The sequence below is a fragment of the Danio rerio genome, chromosome 16, assembly GCF_049306965.1.
Source record: "Danio rerio strain Tuebingen ecotype United States chromosome 16, GRCz12tu, whole genome shotgun sequence".
Lineage (NCBI taxonomy): Eukaryota > Metazoa > Chordata > Actinopteri > Cypriniformes > Danionidae > Danio > Danio rerio.
Window position 1 is genome coordinate 46374179 of NC_133191.1, and position 20890 is coordinate 46395068.

At 33.5% G+C, this 20890-nt stretch overlaps 1 protein-coding gene across 6 annotated transcripts in view; it reads right to left on the bottom strand.

Moving 5' to 3' along the window:
* Positions 1–13729, bottom strand: part of gramd1a (GRAM domain containing 1A) — a 61898-nt gene extending 48169 nt beyond the window's left edge. For 2 of the 6 annotated variants that reach the window (XR_012392477.1, XM_068214218.2), the window contains exons 1-3: positions 13412–13729; positions 10646–10759; positions 3488–4491 (exon numbers count right to left, since the gene is read on the bottom strand). Coding sequence is in view for 3 of the 6 variants with exons in the window: in XM_068214218.2 (XP_068070319.1) it covers positions 3488–3918 (431 nt within the window). In the remaining 3 variants the exon portion in view is untranslated. Of the gene's footprint in view, positions 1–3487; positions 4505–9013; positions 9610–10645; positions 10760–13411 lie in introns of those variants that run through there. The other 4 variants (XR_012392476.1, XM_021466992.3, XR_012392478.1 and 1 more) reach the window with 2 other exon arrangements.
* Between the last annotated feature and the right edge of the window lie 7161 nt (positions 13730–20890).

The window sequence follows — 20890 nt, forward strand, 5'->3', positions numbered from 1 at the left end:
GCTAAGCACACAGTTATGTTCATTAAATATTATTTCCTATTCTATGTTAACTGTATAAAATTAAATAAAGGTGCAGTACAATCAAAAATATGTTGGTAATCAAATCGTTTTGGGGGCTATAACATTCTGTTATTATCTGTTAAAAGTTAATTTGTATTAATTTCTACGTTGAGTTAAAAAAAGGTTTGAATTTCTATAACTAACGTGCAAAACATATAGCCCTTTTCACAGTAATTTGCTGTATTCATGCTACCTGCCGTAATTTCACAATAAAATTATGAATACAACATATTACTGTGAATTTTTCAGTTAAATACTGTGAAGGGATACTAATGTAATTTACTGTGAAAAATTACAGTAACTTGTTGTGAAAACCTGGAAATTTTTTACAGTGTAGGCGAAGAAGAAGAAATAAAAGAGCACCTATTATAAACCACAATTAGGAGGCATTAAAATAATTATTTAACTATGAATAAGTGAAGATTATGTTTACTGCAGACCTAAAACTGGGCCCTCCTTGTGTTTGATGAAGTGTAAACTTGCACATCAGGATTCTGCATCGATTTTGGACAGATAAACAACCTACAGACATTGCTAAACAAACGAGGCCAACTATACAATCAGCTAAAAGGATTTTCCTCAGGAATTTCAGATAATGGAAGTATTGCTTTTCCAAAAATGTAAATGATTCATAATGTAAGACTTATTCATGCATATCTGAATCATTACTGGTAAAATGCATCTTCAGTTTTCCAACTAACAAGGATTGTGCTCAGAGTCACTAGCTAATTGTGAGGTTTAAGGTTCTAGCGAGCTAATGAATAAATCAGCACTTGCTAAACAATATCCAGAAGCTAGTAAAACCTCACAATAGACTCCAGTTGTGAGCGTGCCTTCGAAATAGCTGAGCAACAAAACAAAAAGAACTAGGTCAGTGAAACCGGTTGGTGGATGAGAAGGACAAGGGCACAGCTGTTCATGTGGCGTGCATAAAACACCTTTTGCTCTCTAAGCTCGTCTTTTCACTGGCTGACAGTCTTCACTGCAGCATCAAACCCCCGGCTTCTGATTGGCCGGCAGTGACATCACCAGAAAAAGCGGATCACTCCCACTGGATGATATTGATGTCATGTGTTGCGAGAGATACTGCCCCGCCTCCATCTCTACAGCGCCAAGAGCACTCGTCCTCTGTGGTCTCTTCTCTACCACTCTATCATCTTTCCTGCCATTCTATTAAAAGGACTCAATAAACCACACGTAATTACAGTGTTTCAGAATGACTCTCTGTTTAATTTGTTCCCTGGCAACAATTCTGTATTTTACCTGGACAAATTCAACATAGGTAGCAAATATAACGTTTATCTGCATGCTTTCTGTCTGCTATTGTATGGCTAAAAATCCAGTGTTAAAAAGAAATGGTAAAAAATAATACAAAATAAATCATTTGCATGAGCATTGAAAGAATGCTGCAGGATCAATACAAGCTCTACTGACAGCATTTGCGACGTTGTTGATTGTTTTATTTAAATAGAATATGACAAAATAATAACCAAAAAATAATAAACAATATTATATATTGTTTAAATGTATAGCGAGCAATAAGTTGCTTGCTGCAGTTTACTTACATGTTGCTAAAAAGTTACTAAATAGTATTAAAACATCAATCTTCGTGCTTTAAGCCTAATTGGCTTCACTTTATTTTGCACCATTTCCTTTGGTAAATATAACTTTAATGGGCACCTATGATGAAAATCAGCTTTTGTGAGCTGTTTGGACTAAAGTGTATGTAGGTATAGTGTGTCCACAGTCATATTAAAGGGATGTAAAGACAATATATTTACTTTTAAAATTTCCTGACATTAAAAAAAAGATCCAAATCCCTCCCATTTTGAGGCCCACAGCAACGTGATGTAGGAGTGCGGTTTCCCTGCCCACTGAAATGATTGACATCCGCGTATTACCATGTCTCCATAGTAAAGCATATCAAATGTGTTCAACATTGAGTATTACAAGTTTAAAACGTTTTAAAAACAGTGTTTGAAATGAATTACAGCGATTTTACTTTATCACTACAGCCGCATGTCAGTACAAGAGACGTTTTAATCCCGGTTTGTTGACGTTAAATCAGGTTTATTTTGTACATTAACATAATGGATCTCTATACAGCAGTGGATATTAACGTGTATCCTGTCACATTTGCGGTGCAGGAGTTAAACGCATGTGCTGTGTGTGTGTGTGTGTGTGTGCATGAAATTTGTAACGACATTGTGTGTGACTCGTCATCGTAGAAAGGCTTGAATTAACTCCACAACAAATAATCATTGGGATATGTTCTTACTGTAGCATTTCTCACAAACGTTACGTGAGATCTGCTTCCTTCATGTTTGTCACTGTGCTGTTTATCTGATGCAGCAGGAGACGGAGACACAGGCCATTTCTTAATATGCATTATTCAGCAATCTTGTGTCTTCAACTAACAAAGTTCAGTTCCGAAACTAAAGACCTCAAGAACGGAGGACGCGTAAAAGTTCCTGGATGTGTTCTTAGTATAGAGGATGCACTAATGCAGACTTGAGCACCGACCTCGCTCTGAACGCCTCAGAAGTCATTGCAATTTTTTAAAGTTTAGAGATATAATTATTATTTTTTTTTATCTCAGGAATAACCCTAAATAAGACAGTAAAAGTAAATATTACCATAAAAATCTTAATAAAAGCATAAACACATTAAGGGTGTTTATTTGCTGAAATTTGTATTATAATCTGTATTATTTGTATTGTGCAAAGTATATTTGTAAGGTTTTTGTGCATGTTATATATTTATTGAAGAGGGGAAAAACTGCAAATCATTGTATGAATACTGTAATGTTTAAATAATTTTCAGTTACAAACGCGTGAAGGTCATGTGACCGGTCAGGAAGAACGAAGCATTTCATTTCTCACAGGATGAGTTTTGTGTTCTCGTGGTCTCCCGAGTTAGTTCTTTTGAGGTGACCTGGCAAGACACACTCTTACAGGCATGTGGGAATGGTGGGCGGGGAGAACTAGCATTAAAGGCACAAGCAACAAAACAGCCACAGTGTTTAGAGCAGAACATTTCAATACTCTGAAAGGTATAATAAATAACCTGATGGGTGTTGTGAGCTGAAACTTCACAGACACATTTTAGAGACATAAAAGACTACTCCTAAATCTTGATAAAGGGATAAAATAGGTGCCTTTTAACAAACACTGTTGTAAAAGCTTGATTTAGACTATGCTCAGTCTGAAAACTTCTCTAAATCTTCAAACAACACATTTAAAAATAAAAAGAGAAAGAAAAAAGCTTGAGATATTGAAATGATACTGTCAGAAAAACCCTATCCTAAAAAAATCTGATTGCTTTGCATGAACAGGAATATCCCTCTGAGCATCTAGTGTGGGTGAAAAAAAAATGCCGCTTTAGGAAATACTGCTGACTGCATAAGTGGGAGAGGGAACACACTGACCTGCTGCTGTCACAGTCTGAGTCCTTGTTGAGAAGGCTACGGATAGACCAGCGAGAGCGCCTGCTTAGGGAGGAGCTCCGTGACCATGAGCGGGACGGGGGTAGCAGAAGCACGCAGGGGTTACCCTGCTCTTCATCATCAACATTACAAACCATTGAAGAGGATGCAGATGCATGTGATGGGCTTCTTTCGAGTTCACCTTTCCGTTTATCACAATGCTTTGCTCCTGATTTGTCCTCTTGCTGTGCCTTGGCTTTCCTTTTCTCTCGGCTGCGTGAGCGGTACCGATGCGCACGTGGGCTTGGAGAGCGCGACCATGACTCCGTATCGGACGACGGCGGGAGAATGTTCAGAATTGGAATTGAAATGGGCTCAGCAATTAGGATTTCAGGTGGTGTCGTCATCGCCATCACTAAAAGACCTTCATACATCACCTGTTTAATGAGAGTCTACTGACAGTTTCCTCGAAGACAAGTTTCATCACGCATAAGCGAAGCTCAAGATATTTCCAACTCTCTGTTCTCAAGTCTTCTACATCTGCTCTGGAAATTCCATTAGAGCCCAAAATAAATATTCCACAACGGAAATGCAATCTGATGACATTTGAAAAGGTCTTCTGCATCCATTACAACTGGCTGTCTTGAAGAAAGAAGTCAGCAGTTGAGTTTCCTTCACAGCTGTACTGACAAATATATATATGATATAATTTCCTGCAGTATGAACTTGCAAAAATGGGGCGGAGCCATCACAGATTTCTAATATACACAAAAGGGTGGAGGCATATCTTCCAGTAATAGGTCATTTTTCAAGGAAGAACAGAGCATTTCTGAAGTTCAAACTTGCTAGATCTCAAGACTGCTGGAAGTCAAATCAATCTTCTTCCTCTTTCGCTATTAAAGACTTCCTTTATAATGTCTCTGCCCCTTTTTCCTTTGACAAAAATGCAATTTTGCAATCTGTCGTGTCATCGAGGTACGCACATCAGGTATGATAAGATCACATTGCTGAAAGGAGAAACTGTGTTCAACCCAAAATTAATAAAAGGATAGAATTTCTTTAAATTGCTCATCCTTAACATATTTTCAATACAAATATTTAAACGTTTCCAAATTTGTGTCAGAGAAATTTGGTTAGTAATGTTTCCTGTTGGATGATTTCCTCCCATATTATTATGATATTACTCCTCTAAATGAGATCAACATTGATGGAGCAGACGAACAAAAGAAAAACAAACATAAAATAAAGCTTTAAGTGTGTTTAATACATGTAAGACATGCGTGGAGTAACTGTAAATTGAATACAGTGTAAAGAATCACTTGCCACCTGAAAGCTTTAAAAAAACACTAGAGAAAACTTATGTCAAAGACAAATAATCTAAAGTAAATACAGGATTGCTGAGACACTTCCCCTTTCTCTCAAGGGCAAAAATGTCCCACTGTACTAAATAATAAATGGAGTGACTCAACACAAACACATTTATAAAGCTAGTGAGATTTTAATCCGGGCTTGACTCAACTAGAGTGTAAAGCTGCTTAATCAAATGGAAAACATAATAATGAAATAATACTATATTCCTGAGCGTCGTCATTAAAGCTGGGTGATAAATTCTATCATATCAAGATCACAATCAAATTTGATGTTGACAACAAAGAGAAGCTCTCAATATGGATTAATCTGTCATATTTTCACACCAGAAAAAACACACGTCAGCAGCCAAATAACAGGTCTACATATTCTGTGTGAATAAGTAGGACAGCTTTGTCTATAGTAAACAAACACACATGATTCTAAACAGTGTTAACAGTGTCTGCGTATCAATAAACGAGAACCATTCTCATGAACTTTATCTCCAGCTGTTCTAAGAATAAATTTGACAGTCACTTTATATTAAGTGGTCTTAACTACTATGTGCTTGTATCAAAACTTATATTATACTTACTGTGTTAATAATGTACTGCAGAATACTATAGTTGCTCATAAGGTGGCATACGAGTAGGGTTAGGGGCAAGTTTGGTGGTATGGGAAGTGGTATAAAGTAACAAACTACAAATACTCAAATTACTGTATTGGAGTAGTTTTTCTCAGGAATTGTAATTTACAAAGTAGTTTTAAAAATGTGAACTTTTACTTTCCTTTGAGCACATTTTTAATGCTGTATCTGTAATTTTACTCCACTATTTTCCTTCAACCTGGAGTCACTACTTCAGAGCTCAACAATAAGGACTGCCCGGTGGCCCAGGGCCAGCAAGAGAGACGCTTGGGACAGTAGACAGGATCATTACTGGCGCGATTGAGACAGTGCTGCCTTGTCACTAACATTTAATTTGTCTGCGACTATTTGTTGGTTGTGTGCATTTTAAGTTTGTGCTTTTAAGTCTTTAAACACTACCTTCTATGTGATGTCGTAAACACCATATTGCTTTCCGGTTCATCATTGATGTTTTGAGCATGCTATTTTTTTCCATAACCTGGTAACAACCAGTGCAGCGAAGAAACTGCAACGTGGCGGTAACATCAAGTTATAAGGCTAAAAAAAAATGTCTGGGCGACGCAGTGGCACAGTAGGTAGTGCTGTTGCCTTACAGCAAGAAGGTCACTGGTTCGAGCCTCGGCTGGCTCAGTTACCGTTTCTGTGTGGAGTTTGCATGGCTTTCCTCTGCGTGCTCCGCTTTCCCCCACAGTCCAAAGACATGAGGTACAGGTGAATTGGGTAAGCTAAATTGTCCGTAGTATATGAGTGTGTGAGGATGTTACCCAGAGATGGGTTGCGACTGGAAGGGCATCCACAGGGTAAAAACATGCTGGACAATTTGGTGGTTATTCCACTGTGGCGACCCCGTGTTAATAAAGGGACTAAGCCGAAAAGAAAATGAATGAATGAATGAAAATGTCTGTTTCTAACGTCTTGGAAGCAGAGATTTAATTGTGAACAACGCAACAAAAAAATGAAGTGATGTTTTGCACAGTATGCCGTCAGGTTGACAAGTCAGCCACCTTTTGTTAAATAATTTCGAACCGCAAGAAAATACCTCCACATTTTCCATACTGCTCTTTTTGTTTGTATAACACTTTTATTAACATTTTTTAAGTATTCAAATTCCAGACTCTCAGACTTTTATATTTTTGACACATTATTTGAAATATGCGGCTAAAAAATAGCTATTAACTTCCCTTTTCTTTTGGTGGGGCCAGTGAAAAATTTGGCACTTGTCTATGGGGATTAGAAAAATCAGTCCTGTGATTCCAGTTCATTCAAATCACACATAGAAGGTAAATCGCCTCATAATGAACAACCTCAAGACATAGGCGATTTATAATTTCATTGAGCTGTTTGGAAGCATTAAAAGTGTCCTAGAACATGTATAAAACTTTTACACATATTGACCCAGAGACTGTTTAGATGCATGTCACTGTTGAGAAGATGAGGACAGAAATTGCCTTAAACACCCAGCAAGAGAAAAAGAATAAAAAAATAAAACAATAATAATAAAAATTATTATTATTATTATAAAAAAATAACAATAAAAAAGGAGAAAATGGAGAAAGGAAGAAAAAAAGTGGCCTTGTTCACCGATACTTTTATACTTTATTTTAAAGTTTCCTGAGTGGTTAAGCACTGTGTATTATTAAATAATTACTTATGGGTAGGGCCAGACCGGAATCTGCAGACATTTTTTGCTATTTCTGCGCAGAATTTTGTTAAAAATCTGCGGATTTTTGTGGAATGATTTTGGCAGTATCATAACTAAAACCTTAATATATGTATGAAATAAAAGTAATATTTTTATTTAATGTTTACTATGCACATCCAATTAGATCCACTTTATTTGGTAAACAAAGCAAGTCTCTCATATATCTACTAACAGACAGAAAATATTACTTTACACTGTAAACAACTGTATTGTAAAACTGTAAAAACACTGTAGTTAACAACTGTATTGTAAATAAATCATATGAATATTTTCATATTAGTCAACATTAACATTACTGAAATTAATTTAAAAACTGAATAAATATTAATTTACACACATTTTACACAAGTAAATAAGAATCAATGATGGGCTAAAAATCAGCAAAATTCTGCATGATTCTGCAGATTCCGTGTGGGCCTTATTATAGGCTACTTGCTATGGTTAAGGTTATAATGAGAGCTCGGTTTAGGGATAGTTGCATATAATTATGCATAATTAATTGTAATAACGATAGTAAGTACATGGAACAAGCGTAACGGACATTTAAAAAATAAAGTGTTACCAAAAATGATCATCAAACATACACTGAATCTACATCACGTAAATGAAGTTTGGTTTTCAACTTTGACTTGAAGAAATTATTAAACTAATCTATTTTATAATAAAGTTCCCTTTTTCAATTAGTAGAAGAACTAATCAGAAAAAAATATTATAATAATTTAAGGAAAATTAAATGTTTTATGTTCAGCATTTGCATGCTTTGTTGTAAATGAGTTGCGTAAATTTGATTAGATTTAAAAGAAATAATTGCTAAAACAATAAATAAATCAATAGTCACCATTTTAATAATATATTTAAATGTAATTATAAAGCAGAAAGATGTAACAAAAAGAAACAATTGCATATGCATTTTGTGAAAAAATCTGATATTGTAAGATATTTTATAAAATAATTATAATATTTAACCCATATCTCCTAGCCCTCAGCTGCATGCTATTGGATCTTATCACTTCACTTCCTTTGAACAGCATATTCATGTGACAGAAAATGACATGTAAATACAAAAACCTGTTTTTCTTACTCACCTGACTATCACATTTGCATATTATGCCTCGTAAGATTTGTGCACATGTAATGTTTACTGTGGGTAAAACTGAAAGGGGTCACAAAACAAAGTCTTTTTTCCCGTCAGCAGTACCACAACCTGGTGAGCCATTCAGAGGAAACTCAACCATAACAATACAAGCTTGCACACACATACAAAAATGCACTCCTGCACTTAAAACTATTACCATAAGAATACCCACTGACAATTTTACTAAAAACAAAAAGGACAGAGTTAAACACTAGTAACATATTCTGTCACACACACAAAAAATAGCCAGATCAGCAGTCATCAATCTTGACCTTTAAAACTGTTAAGAAACTTCCTGATTATTATCAGATTATTAAGATATAAATTCCTCCTACAGACCAGTTTCATCACCAGGTTTCAAAACAAGACTGACAGCCATTTATCCAAGGCAGGGACAAGATCTACCACTTTATTTACTCTCCTGTTTGAACAAGCCAAATCATGTTCAGGTTTTGTTTGAGCAAGTCAAACCACAGCTATTAATACTTTCACTTACACATACAATCAGTTCACAACATGCAGTAATTAAAAATGATTTTACGATCAATATCAAATTCAAATGAATAAAGGACAACGATGACAGGTACTTCATAAACCTAATTAGAGTCAAATAAGTCAAACTAACAGTAGCACTATATCTTCTGCAACTATGACACAACAACAAATGTTGATCATTTAATTAATAATAACAATGCCTACCTTCCATTAGACGAATTTCCCCCATTGTTTTTTTCTTGTTCGGCCTCATAAACCAGGCGGGCGACAGTACGAGGGGTGATGTTAAAATCCACTTTCTCGTAGGAACACATCAGCACCCCTACTTTAGCCGGCAAGCTAACAAAAAAAGTATCTTTCGTCGCCAGTTTTCAAATTTAGTCACTTTTTTCTAAAGACGAATTTAATTTTAACGTCGAGTCGACATTATATACGCAGGAAAATGCGTAAATGACAAATCAAACTTAAGTAAACAAACCATGATAGGGGTTAGCGGTGCTAACGAACCGGTCAGCTGTACTATTCAGACAGTTGGATCGGATCCTAGACGCTAGTTGGCTGCTAGCAGAATGCTAAAGATACCGGTGGGAGAGAAAACGGTCCTCTGTTTACTTTTTCTCATCCGTGATTTCGCCTCTTCGCCGTTCTAAACTCACAATCGCTGGACTAAATGAGGATTTCATAGTTAGTTTTATGAAAATATGCTCGTTAAATCAGGAAGCCATTACACATTTAATACACGAACTTTTCTAAACTTTAAATGCTCCGTGAAGAGATAGTAGGATTGAACAGTTTCCAACGAAACGGGCAAAAAAGTGACAGGGGTGCATGTAGACAACAAGACGCATAGTGGCAGTTTGTGACTTCAGTAAATTAAGGTTTGAATCAAAAAGATGAGAATATGAACTATGAATACTGTCGTTATAAAAACACGACTCAAAATGGCATAAGTTATTTAACGGAGATTATACTTGATTACATATACCCCCCTCTTGGTATACGTTATGGTACGCTCGAGCGAGAACTCATCAAAAGGCTCTTCAGCGAACACAGACAGAAAGTAACGGGTGCTTTTGGTGTTTTGTACAACAGGCCTGAACAAACATTACTCATTTTAAATAGCTATAAAGTGCTTACAATTGACAGAATAAATTGGTTATTTTAAATATTTGAATTAGACTATATGCTCATATTACCAATGCTTTATTAAGAGCTGTCAAAGTGAATAATGTTTCATAGCAAATTATAGATCAACAAAAAATTATATATGAAAAAAAAACATTCAATTAAGGAAAATATGATTATTATTTTTAAAAAATCAAACATTTGATTAAGATATGCATTAGAATTATACAAACTTGGATTTAAATAATAAAAGGATATTTATTATTACAAAATAATTAAAGAACAAAAATATTTCCATACCCCCATAGATATAAAATTTGAGTAAATGATACAAACCTTAATATAAATGAACATTAGATTCAAAAACTAAATACAAATAAGATAGAAATGTTAACTTTTCTTTTAAAAGTACATAAGTCAATCATGTTAATTACCATAATAAGTAAATGTGTAAATAAATGCTTGTGTTGTAAACACCTTCTATATTTCATTTAATCCCTCGATTTTATTTCTTTTCATTATGCCTATGATTTATTCGATTACTGCGCCCTCTTCAGGACATTAAGTGTAGCGCGTTTAATTCAAATTAAAGGATGAATACCTTAATAAGATGGGAGTCCAACAATATTACTTTGTACATTAGGACTGTTAGTAATGTAATAGTCATCCTAAAAGATTAAAGCATGAAAACATAGTTATTAAATTTCTTACCTCGATTGCTTGTATCAGCAAATATCATTTTCATTATTCTGTCAATCATTGCAAGATGCATTTGGAAATTATTTTCTCACCAGCCCTTTTCTCCCCAAGAAGGTCACCATTCGGCTAAAGAAAAACACAAACAATTTATATTATAAATATCCTCAAGGTAACTTTTTCCAGCCCACATGAAAAAACGGTTACTACTATAGGCTAATTTATAGTAAATACAGTGTTCCAGTGTTTATGAAGTGTATTGTTGTAGCCTATATAATATAGAATTTACAACACTTTCTCAATGAATGCTTTGGCATAATGTAGTTTTAACTAGTGAACTGAAAACTAATAAATAGGCTACTTTACTACAGTAGGCTATGCGGTTTATTGTATATGAGCAATTCCAGGGTTATGGATGTGACATTTGCAGTAAAAGAGAAAGTATATGTTAATGTTATGTTGAAATATCTGTTTATATTTTTCAAAACAACTAACCATAGAGTGATGGGATCAGAAAAATATCAATCTGTAAAATTTTTTTATATTTTAAATGAGGGAAATAAACAAGCGTTATGGATTTGACCAAAAAAAGTTAGCCAGTTTACAGTATACAACATAAATTCAGTAAATTTATTAATTAACCTGCACAAAACAAAAGAAACAATGATAATTAAAAAGATAAGAGTTGTTCTTTATAAAACATAAATGACTGATTTTATTTTATTTGACATATTTGCATTTATAAGGAAAAAGCTTCACTATGGATGTGACATCTCTTTGTTGTGGATGTGACGGATGTGAAATTGGCACTTGTGTGACTTTGATAAATCAAATATAAATGTTTCAACACATTGACAGACATTTAGGACATTCTACCAGAAACGTACATTTTCACTTTTAAAAAATGTGACAGGGCCTGACTTAAGCTTGTCGTCCTCGAAAGAATCATACAAAAACAAACATAAAATCATTCAATTCAATGACAGAACACATCCTTGATCAATGTCAACTTCTTCTCCGTCAAATGATGTCACTTCTGAGTTAAAACCTTAATGTAAATGTAACAGGACTGACAGAAACACAGTGAAAATTTAAATGTATTTGTATTATATTTTTGTAGTATTTATTTGTAGAATTTATTTATAGTTATTTGCTGTTTCAGAAGTTTTTTCCCTTCTAAATAACTATTAAAGCTGTAGGTTCAATTGGGCTGAGAACAAGGACAATAACAGAGTTTGTACAGTGTAAAGTGTTGTTAATACAGAACAAGAATCTGAGAAGCAAATGAATGACATATTCCTTTACAGAACAACTCACAGAAATCAACCATCAGCCCATTTTAGATATTCTTGGGATGAAATACTTTTTATTCACTATACTTTTTTATTTCAGGAACAGATAATGTAGATTTCAGGTAAAAGGTCCCATTTTTGAATGTTTTTAAGTACTGTAAAATACTTGCTTACACAAAAAACGTAGAAATGGTTTTGTTATTTTAGTGACTAAACTTCTTTTCATGGCAAGGTTTTTACATATGAGCAATTCCAGCGTTATGGATGTGACATTTGCAGTAAAAACTCAAGACATAAACTCACACAGAAAGTATTTGTTAACATTATATTGAAATATCTGGTTATATTTTTCAAAACAACTCACCACAGAGTTATGGGAGCAGAAAAATATCAATCTTCAGTATACAGCCTACTTTGTAGAAATTCTATGAATTAAACTGCACAACCCAAAAGAAATGCTGCTAATCAAAAGGATAAGAGTTGGCTAACGATAAAACAAAAATTATTTATTTTATTTTACATTTTTTGCATTTATGAGGGAAAAGCTTCGATATGGATGTGACATCTCTCCATTATAGATGTGACAGATGTGAAATTGCCACTTGTCTGATTTTGGTAAATCAAATATAACTGTTTGAAAACATTAAAAAAAGACATTTTGACTATTTTAAAGCACTGTAAAATACTTCCTTGCACACAAAAAAAAACAAAACGCAGAAACAGTTTCGCTGTTTTGGTGAAAACGTAATTTTTTTCATGGCAAGGTTGACATTTGCATTAAATTGCTCATATTAATATATTGAGGTAAACTTGGTTTTATATGTGTACATTCATTCTGTGACAACTTTTGACATGCTCCCTATATTGTTTACCATGGTAATTTGAATATTCAGTCTGAAATGACATGCAAGTATGACTTGAAAACAACAAAAGCACTATGTATTTGACTGTGAACAATGATGTACTTTGATAGTCACAGGCTGCTGATATGATTTCACTATTTAGAAGAATATTTTTGTGAATTTATATTATTAAGGAGATTTTTTCCTATGTCTGAATGTAAAACTAACTTTACCTCATTTAAATATGGTTGTTGTAAACTACAGTATTGTATAATTTGTTTCTATTAGGCTACTATAGCAAATATACTAGAATTACCACACCAAAAACATTAGCCTATATTTAGCTAAATTATTAGTTTTTAGTGAAAACTGATTGTTAAAAAAACAACAAAACAATTTTCTCAGCAGTGAATTTGAATGATTCAACCACCGAGCTAAAAGTTAAATATTATCCGTTTACGTTGTGTAGGCTGGAGAATGTAGACAGCAACAGATACAATTGTATGGTTCTATCTAGCCTATACATTATGCCATAACTCATATTCACATGCTCTACATTCCAGTTTGTTTTGCTTACAGCTTTCCTACTACAATCAGTTTTCCGCGAGAACATTTACTTCATATAATATTAAATAACCTTGACTCACCTCTTAATTCGCATTTAGGCGTTTCGACACTTGCCATCTCTCTGTCTCACACACACAAGGACATAAACACACACGCGTGAGTCGTCTTGTAGCCTGGAGAGAGAGATATTCGTTGTGCCTCTGTTAGTCTGCTGACAGTGAATGGGCTTCTGGAAACTCGAGCTCTGCTAAATATAAAAGTGCACCAGCTCGTGGGTCCAGCAGGAAATCTAATGTGCAGCCCACTCGTGTGTGGGGAGGGTCTGACGCTAGAGCCTCGACGACCAAAACAACAACCTTCACTTTATCAGTCAGTCCCTTAAACCCCTGACGCAATCTGTGACATGACATGACAAGTCAGGGTAAATACCTTTTACGCGAACACGTGCATGATCTGAAGGACAGTGATTTGACAGAAATATAGCAGAAGTTAAAATGCGCGGTTGTAATAAGGGATATTTTACCAGAAACGTACATTATCTGAAATAAAAGCATAAATAAAGTAAATAAAAAGTATTTCATACCCAAATTTCCAAAATATACTGAGTTGTTCTGTAAAGGAATTTTATTATTCATTTAGTTCTCAGATTTTGTTCTCTATTAAAAATACTAATATTCAAACCCTGCCATTGTCCTTGTCCTCAGCCCAACTGAACCTACAACTTCAATAGTTTTGTTATTCTGAAAATTGTTATTTAGAAAAAAAACACTTCTGAAACAGCAAGTTTAATTTGTTATCATTCACATCAATTAATTAAAAACAAATAAATTCTACAAATAAATACTACAAATATATAATACAAATACATTTACAATTGTCCCCATGTTTCTGTCAGTCCTGTCACATTTGCATTAGATTTAACATAAAATGCATGCAATACACGTTTAAGGCTGACATAATTTGACGGAGAAGAAGCTGAAAGTGATCAAGGATGTGTTTTGTCATTGCATTGTATGATTTTATGCTTTTTTGTATGATTTTTCTGAGGACGACAAGCTTAGGGCTTTGTGGCCACATACGTGTACAGCACATTTTAGCTTTTAAGCGGCTATTTAAAATACTTTGAACGTTTTATATTTTGGTACAGACATATAGTCATCCTGCAACTGTTTTGCAATGTATGAAATGTCTCAAACACTATTTTTAACTGTACAAAATGGGCAATTTTTTAGTTTTTACTCTCTGACAGTCAAAACATGTTCAATATATATGTGTGTGTTATTAATGAATAAAAAACAGTCAGGAAAAAGACATAATTTATCTCAGAAAGTACATCATATGCAAGGATGATACTTAGGTTTTATTCTAATTTGGGTTCCAATAAGCCCAAATGGTATAGTATAGTATAGTATAGTATAGTATAGTATAGTATAGTATAGTATAGTATAGTATAGTATAGTATAGCATAGCATAGTATAGTAAAGTAAAGTATAGTATAGTAAAGTATATTATAGTATAGTATAGTATAGTAAAATATAGTATAGTATAGTATAGTATAGTATTACACTGAAAAAAAAACATTAATTGAATTTTCTAACTTTTTAACTTGGTTGCTAACAATTTATTTGGACTGAATTTTAACAAACAAGTTAGTAATGTTCAACTTTTGTTTCCTTAAATTCAGCCCATACTAATTTTTTTATTGGTCAATCCAATGAATTGTTTTATTTTGTAGTGTATAGTATAGTATAGTACCTGTTTAGGGGATTTGTAGTTCCCAGCATGCTTTGCGCTGGATTGAATTAAGAGAGGGAAATGTTGACAATAAAGGTAATCTTTAAAGGTGTTTAAAGTTAATAGAAAGACTTGTAAGAGTTTAATCTTCACTTCAGTTTGAAGATTTTTATGTAAAGTTTTGAGTTTTGAGATTGCCACTTTGCAGAATCCCCTAGCTTTATGTGTTGGCAGCTTAATTAGCAAATATGCAGTTTGTTGCTTTGTTCAGTAAGCAAAACCTTTCCTAAATTGGTTCTGGGATCAGTCTCAATCAACTGCATATATAACTCATAAAATTTGCTTAAAATTTTTCTTTTAGTTTATTTAAAGATAACTTGAAATAAAACTAAAAGACTTCGAAACGTACTCATAATAGACATAAATGATAATATCAAACCTTCAAGTTTAAGTTAAATATAAACAAATGTATTTTAACTTTTATTTAATAAAATCATCATGTTGGGCCAACTTTATTGCATTTAATTGTGTAAATATTTTTTTTTGTTGGCATTAAACAAATTTATTTCATGGAAATCCGGCCCTCAACTAAATTGAGTTCATCCAGAGTTATTTTTTGAGTGTATAGTATAGTATAGTATAGTATAGTATAATATAATATAATATAATATAGTATAGTATAGTATAGTATAGTATAGTATAATATAATATAATATAGTATAGTATAGTATAGTATAGTATAGTATAGTATAGTATAGTATAGCATATATTATGGTACAGTATAGTTTAATATAGATTGAATTAATCTGTTGTGGTAATGATTTGCTATGGGAACAACTAAATAATAATATAAACATATCAAATACTGTATTTTTCTACAACTATATACTTTATAGAACACTGCAGTAAAAACTAAATTATACTACAGTATTTATTACAATTTTTCAGTCAACCACAGTTAACACAGTATGCTGGATATTTCATTCACATAGAGTTGTATATATAATATGGATACATATGTAATAAACTATAGAGTATAATAGACTTTAATATAGAATTTACAACTAATTATTTAGTATTTAGTATATAAGACTCTTCATGAAAATGGCATACTATAGTAATTTGCACTGTACGTGTTTTTGAACCAAAAATGTATATAGTTTATTATAATGTGTTAGTTATAATACTCTATGTGTTAATGAATTATAGAATTAATATTGTGAACCTATAAATTGATTTAATACTGTAGTATATTTTAGTTTTTACCACAGTAAACTGGTGTAGTACAGCCTATAGTTGATAATATGTTGTTGTAACACTACAAAAACTATTTTAAAAATATCACAACAGTTTAAATCAAGTAATTTACTAGACGATTCAAAAACACAAACGGTACTCTAAATTAGTGTAGTTTCTATTTTTGGATGTGTCATTACAAAGACTAGATGACTGAGATAATGGAATGATAATTTTCCATTAGGGGGTATTTATTTAACCTTGTTCTCCAATGAAATGGCCTTGTTGTGCACAAGACCAAGTAAACTGACACCGAGCATCAGTTCCATGAAAGAAAACAATAGAGTTGTGTGATTAACCTCAGCAAAATAAACCTGTTTCACCACACAAACACAACTTATAGTGGCTAAACCATTTGAAGTCATCCTCTGGAGATTTCAATGATTATTTATGTTATTCATTTATATTAGTATGTACTTTATTGTTAATTATTTATTACAAATAGAGTACGCATATTTAAAATGACAGTTGTGCCGGCTGCACTGTGATCCTTAAGCGATTTTTTAAAAAGTCATTAAATGATCATTATTCTTAATAGTTTGTAAAAAAAAGTACTGAACATGTCACTATTTTCCCCAGAAAACATATTTCTAAAGGTGCTGTTGACTTGAGTTTTTTACCAGATGTCATTAACTACTAAAGTAATCCATACATGCAAAGAAAACAAAACTAGTTTGTTTAAAAAGCAAGTTATGTGTACTAAAATCATATGACACAGGGAAAACGTAGGAAGAGACGTGTACAAAGGCTCATTGTAAATTAATATTATCTGCTTCAGTCCAACACCTACAATACCAGATGATGAAAAAGAAACCAATGTGGACTTTTCAGCAATACAATGAGCCCAAACACTGCCAATAAAATTCTCAACTGGTTTAAGAAAAGAAAATAAAGCTGCTAGAATGGCCGAGCCAATCATCTGACTTTAATCCAACAGAAAATAAGAAGTAAAGATCAAGAGTTCATAGACACCCACAGGACCGTCAAGATTTGTCAACATCAGGCTCATTCTGAAAATGTAGCCCTATATACATTTCTATAGATAGTACATTATGTAGCCAGAGGTATGTATGGCTGCATTTCATCTTTAAAACGGACAGTGCAGGGCAGTATGATGCCGTTTCTTTTCTAGCTTACTAGCTGACCACTTCCCTCCGTATGGACAGCTTTCCTGCTGTTACCAGTTTGTCCGGTATCTCGACATGCATGTCGGCAGACATGAGATGCTAAGGGGAGTTGACCACGACAACAGGGTTGGAGTCTGGTGAAGAATAGCTCAAGAAAGCAGGTAAGATAAAAACAAAAGCTAAAAAGTTTAATAAACAAGTAAATAACAGGGTAAGAATGTGGTAAAATCTAAAAACGTTGTAAAAATCAGAGAGCTTTTCTTTTTCTGGATTGCATTTCAAAACAATGCAGTTGGGTTTAGGGAAGGAGTAGGATGAAGGTAAACGTTGGTCAGTCAGTCAGTCAGTCTGTCAGTCGACAGCGGCCTATGGTGGATTTACGAGAGAAGAGCAGGCGCGAATGGCACTCACGAGTGAAATTTGAGATCTGACAAAGCATACACAGTGGCCTCGGTAGATTCGCAAAAACAAGAAATGTATATAAGAGTACGTAATCAGAATGAGCCTGGGTTGAGATTTGTATAGACTAGTCTAAAAAAAAAATGCATGCGACTCCATTTTCCATAAATGAGGCATCTTGAAGCATCTTGTTATTACAAATACAGCCTTTTATAAGTATTAAACCAGTTCTCTTTTCTTGTTCAATTTTCTCTCCTTGTATTATTACCATTGATATTTAATAACTAAATTTTCAGATTTTATTGTTTAGGATTATTTGTATGTTTAGCTTGTTTTGGGGTAAATTCCATGTCAACAGCTCTTTTAGAAATATATTTACTAGAAAAAGTCATGATGTGTTTAATACTTATTTTACCTGCTGTATGGCTGACAAGATGTTTTAGTTGATAAACTTGTTAAAGTTCCAGATTTTACCTTCTGTGAATCATGTAAATTATACACTACCTGACAAAAGTCTTGTCGTTAATCCCTGTTGTAAGAGCAGAAAATAATAACTTGACATAGTTGATCATTTGGAAAAGTGGCAGAAGGTAAATGTTTCTGATGAATCATCTGTTGATCTGCATCCCAATCACCACAAATACTGCAGAAGACCTGGAACATGCATGGACCCAAGATACAGTCAGGTTTGGCAAAGGAAAAATCATGGTTTGGGGTTACATTCAGTATGGGGGTGTGCAAGAAATCTGCAGAGTAGAAGACAGCATCCACAGCCTGAGGTATCAAGACATTTGTGCTGCTCATTACATTACAAACTACAGGAGAGGACAAATTCTTCAGCAGGATAGCACACCTTCAGCCTCCACATCAAAGTTCTTTAACGGTCAAGGTGCTTCAGGATTGGCCAGCCCAGTCACCAGACATGAATGTTATTGAGCATGTCTGGGGTAAGATGAAGGAGGAGGCATTAAAAATGAACAAAGAATCTTGATAAACTCTGCATGAACTCCTGCATGAACGCTTTTTTTTTTTTTTGCTTTTCCAGATGACTTTATTATTAAGTGATTTGAGTCATTGCAGAGATGTATGGATGCAGTCCTCCAAGCTCATTGGAGTCTTACACAATATTAATTCTTTTTCCACTGCAGCATGACTTTAAATTCTATATTGTACATTATTTCTGTTAAGTGACAAGATTTCTGTCTAAGCAAAGTCAAACCTTACTGTACTAGTTAAATAATTTAGAATCAAGGCATGATCATATTTTATTTTAGTCAAATAAGTGTAATCTAGAGGCCTTTGCCTTCATATCAGCCACATCTGATAAAAAATGATCAACTAGAAGTCAAGTTATTATTCGCTGTTCCAAAAACTTGGATAGGTGACAAGACTTTTGTCAGGTAGTGTATGGGAGTCATTACTTTAAAAAAACAAACAAACAAAAAAAAAAAAAACAAGACATTCTAATTTAAATTACATTTAATGTTGCGTTACACATTTTTAAATGAACTTATTGGAGACTTGAAAACATAATTAATCCATATACTTTAAAAAGTACAAAAACTCTCCTGTGGAGAACCTTTGCAGCTTGTAAACCAGTTCTCCTGTATAGCATCTTTAAAAAGCACCTCCATTGTAAATTTACTCGAAGCTCATTTGCCAGTGAAATCCTGTGGAAATCTAAGCAGACATGTTTTGCATGCTGACTCTGTTTTGTATCCCCTATGGCAGCTCCCATATTGTAAAATGCTAAAAAAATAAATAAATCTATTAATGCTAATTCTTAAAGGAGAAAAAATACTTTTTATTTCACAGGAAAGTGATTTTTAAAAAGCATGAAGTATGTAACATTTGAAGTGATTGTAGTTTACATCTGCAGCTGTCTAACAAACAAGGAGTATGCAAATGTTTTCCTAGTACCATAATATACATTATATGTTATACGAGAGGAGATATACAACTTTTATAACAATTTTCCAAATTCGTTGTTTATTAATTTTTAGTAGCACAACAGCTGGAAAGATCTTATTGTTGTCCTGTATGTAAAATATATGATTCAATGTTTGAGGTAAATAAAATAGAAATTATTCACTGATTGGTTGATGATTTATGAATTACTATTTGATAAAATTGTGTTGGACCAAATCTGTTGTATTCATTGTGTAATATGCATCTTGGCTCTAAACTAATTTATTAATTTATTAATAATTGTCTAAATAATTTAAGCTCGTCTAATGGGTAATTTGTGTATGTGTGTGTTCATTTCTTAAGTCTAACTAAAAACATAAATATATTTTCATAATATTTGAACATTGGAAAGCATGACAGACATTGGTTTATGTGCTGATTTAATGTGGCAAGCCATTTTAACGCTTAAGACCTATTCACACTAAGTAAGAACAATATCAAGGAGTATATTGAAAACTATATTGTCTGTTTAGCATGATGACAACACTAAGTTTTTTTTACTGCAAGACAAGAAAGGGATATCAAAACTAGTGCTAGATGTCAAAACTAGTACCTTCCCACCATCATTACAATGGTATAATAAATCCACGGCTTCCTGATTTTCTGTCCAACATTTGAATTTTCGTTATCATAAATGTTTTCCCTGTGGTTTGAACTTATTGCTTAGGATAAATAATGACAGTATTTTTTGTAATGAATAATAATAATAATAATAACAACAACAACATCAATTCCTTGCATTTATACAGCACTTTTTTTTTTGGAGACTTAAAGTGCTTTACACATTTTTGGGGGGAATCTCCTCATTCACCACCAGTGTGCAGCATCTACCTGGATGATGCGACGGCAGTCATATTGCACCAGACTGCACACCAGCTGATTAGTGGAGAGAAGACAGAGCGATGAACCCATTTGTCATATGGGGATGAAGGCCATGATGGAAAGAGGCTAGAGGGCAAGTTTGGCCAGGATGCTAGGGTTAAACCCCTATTCTTTTTCAAAGGACATCCTGGCATTTTTAACAACGACAGAGAG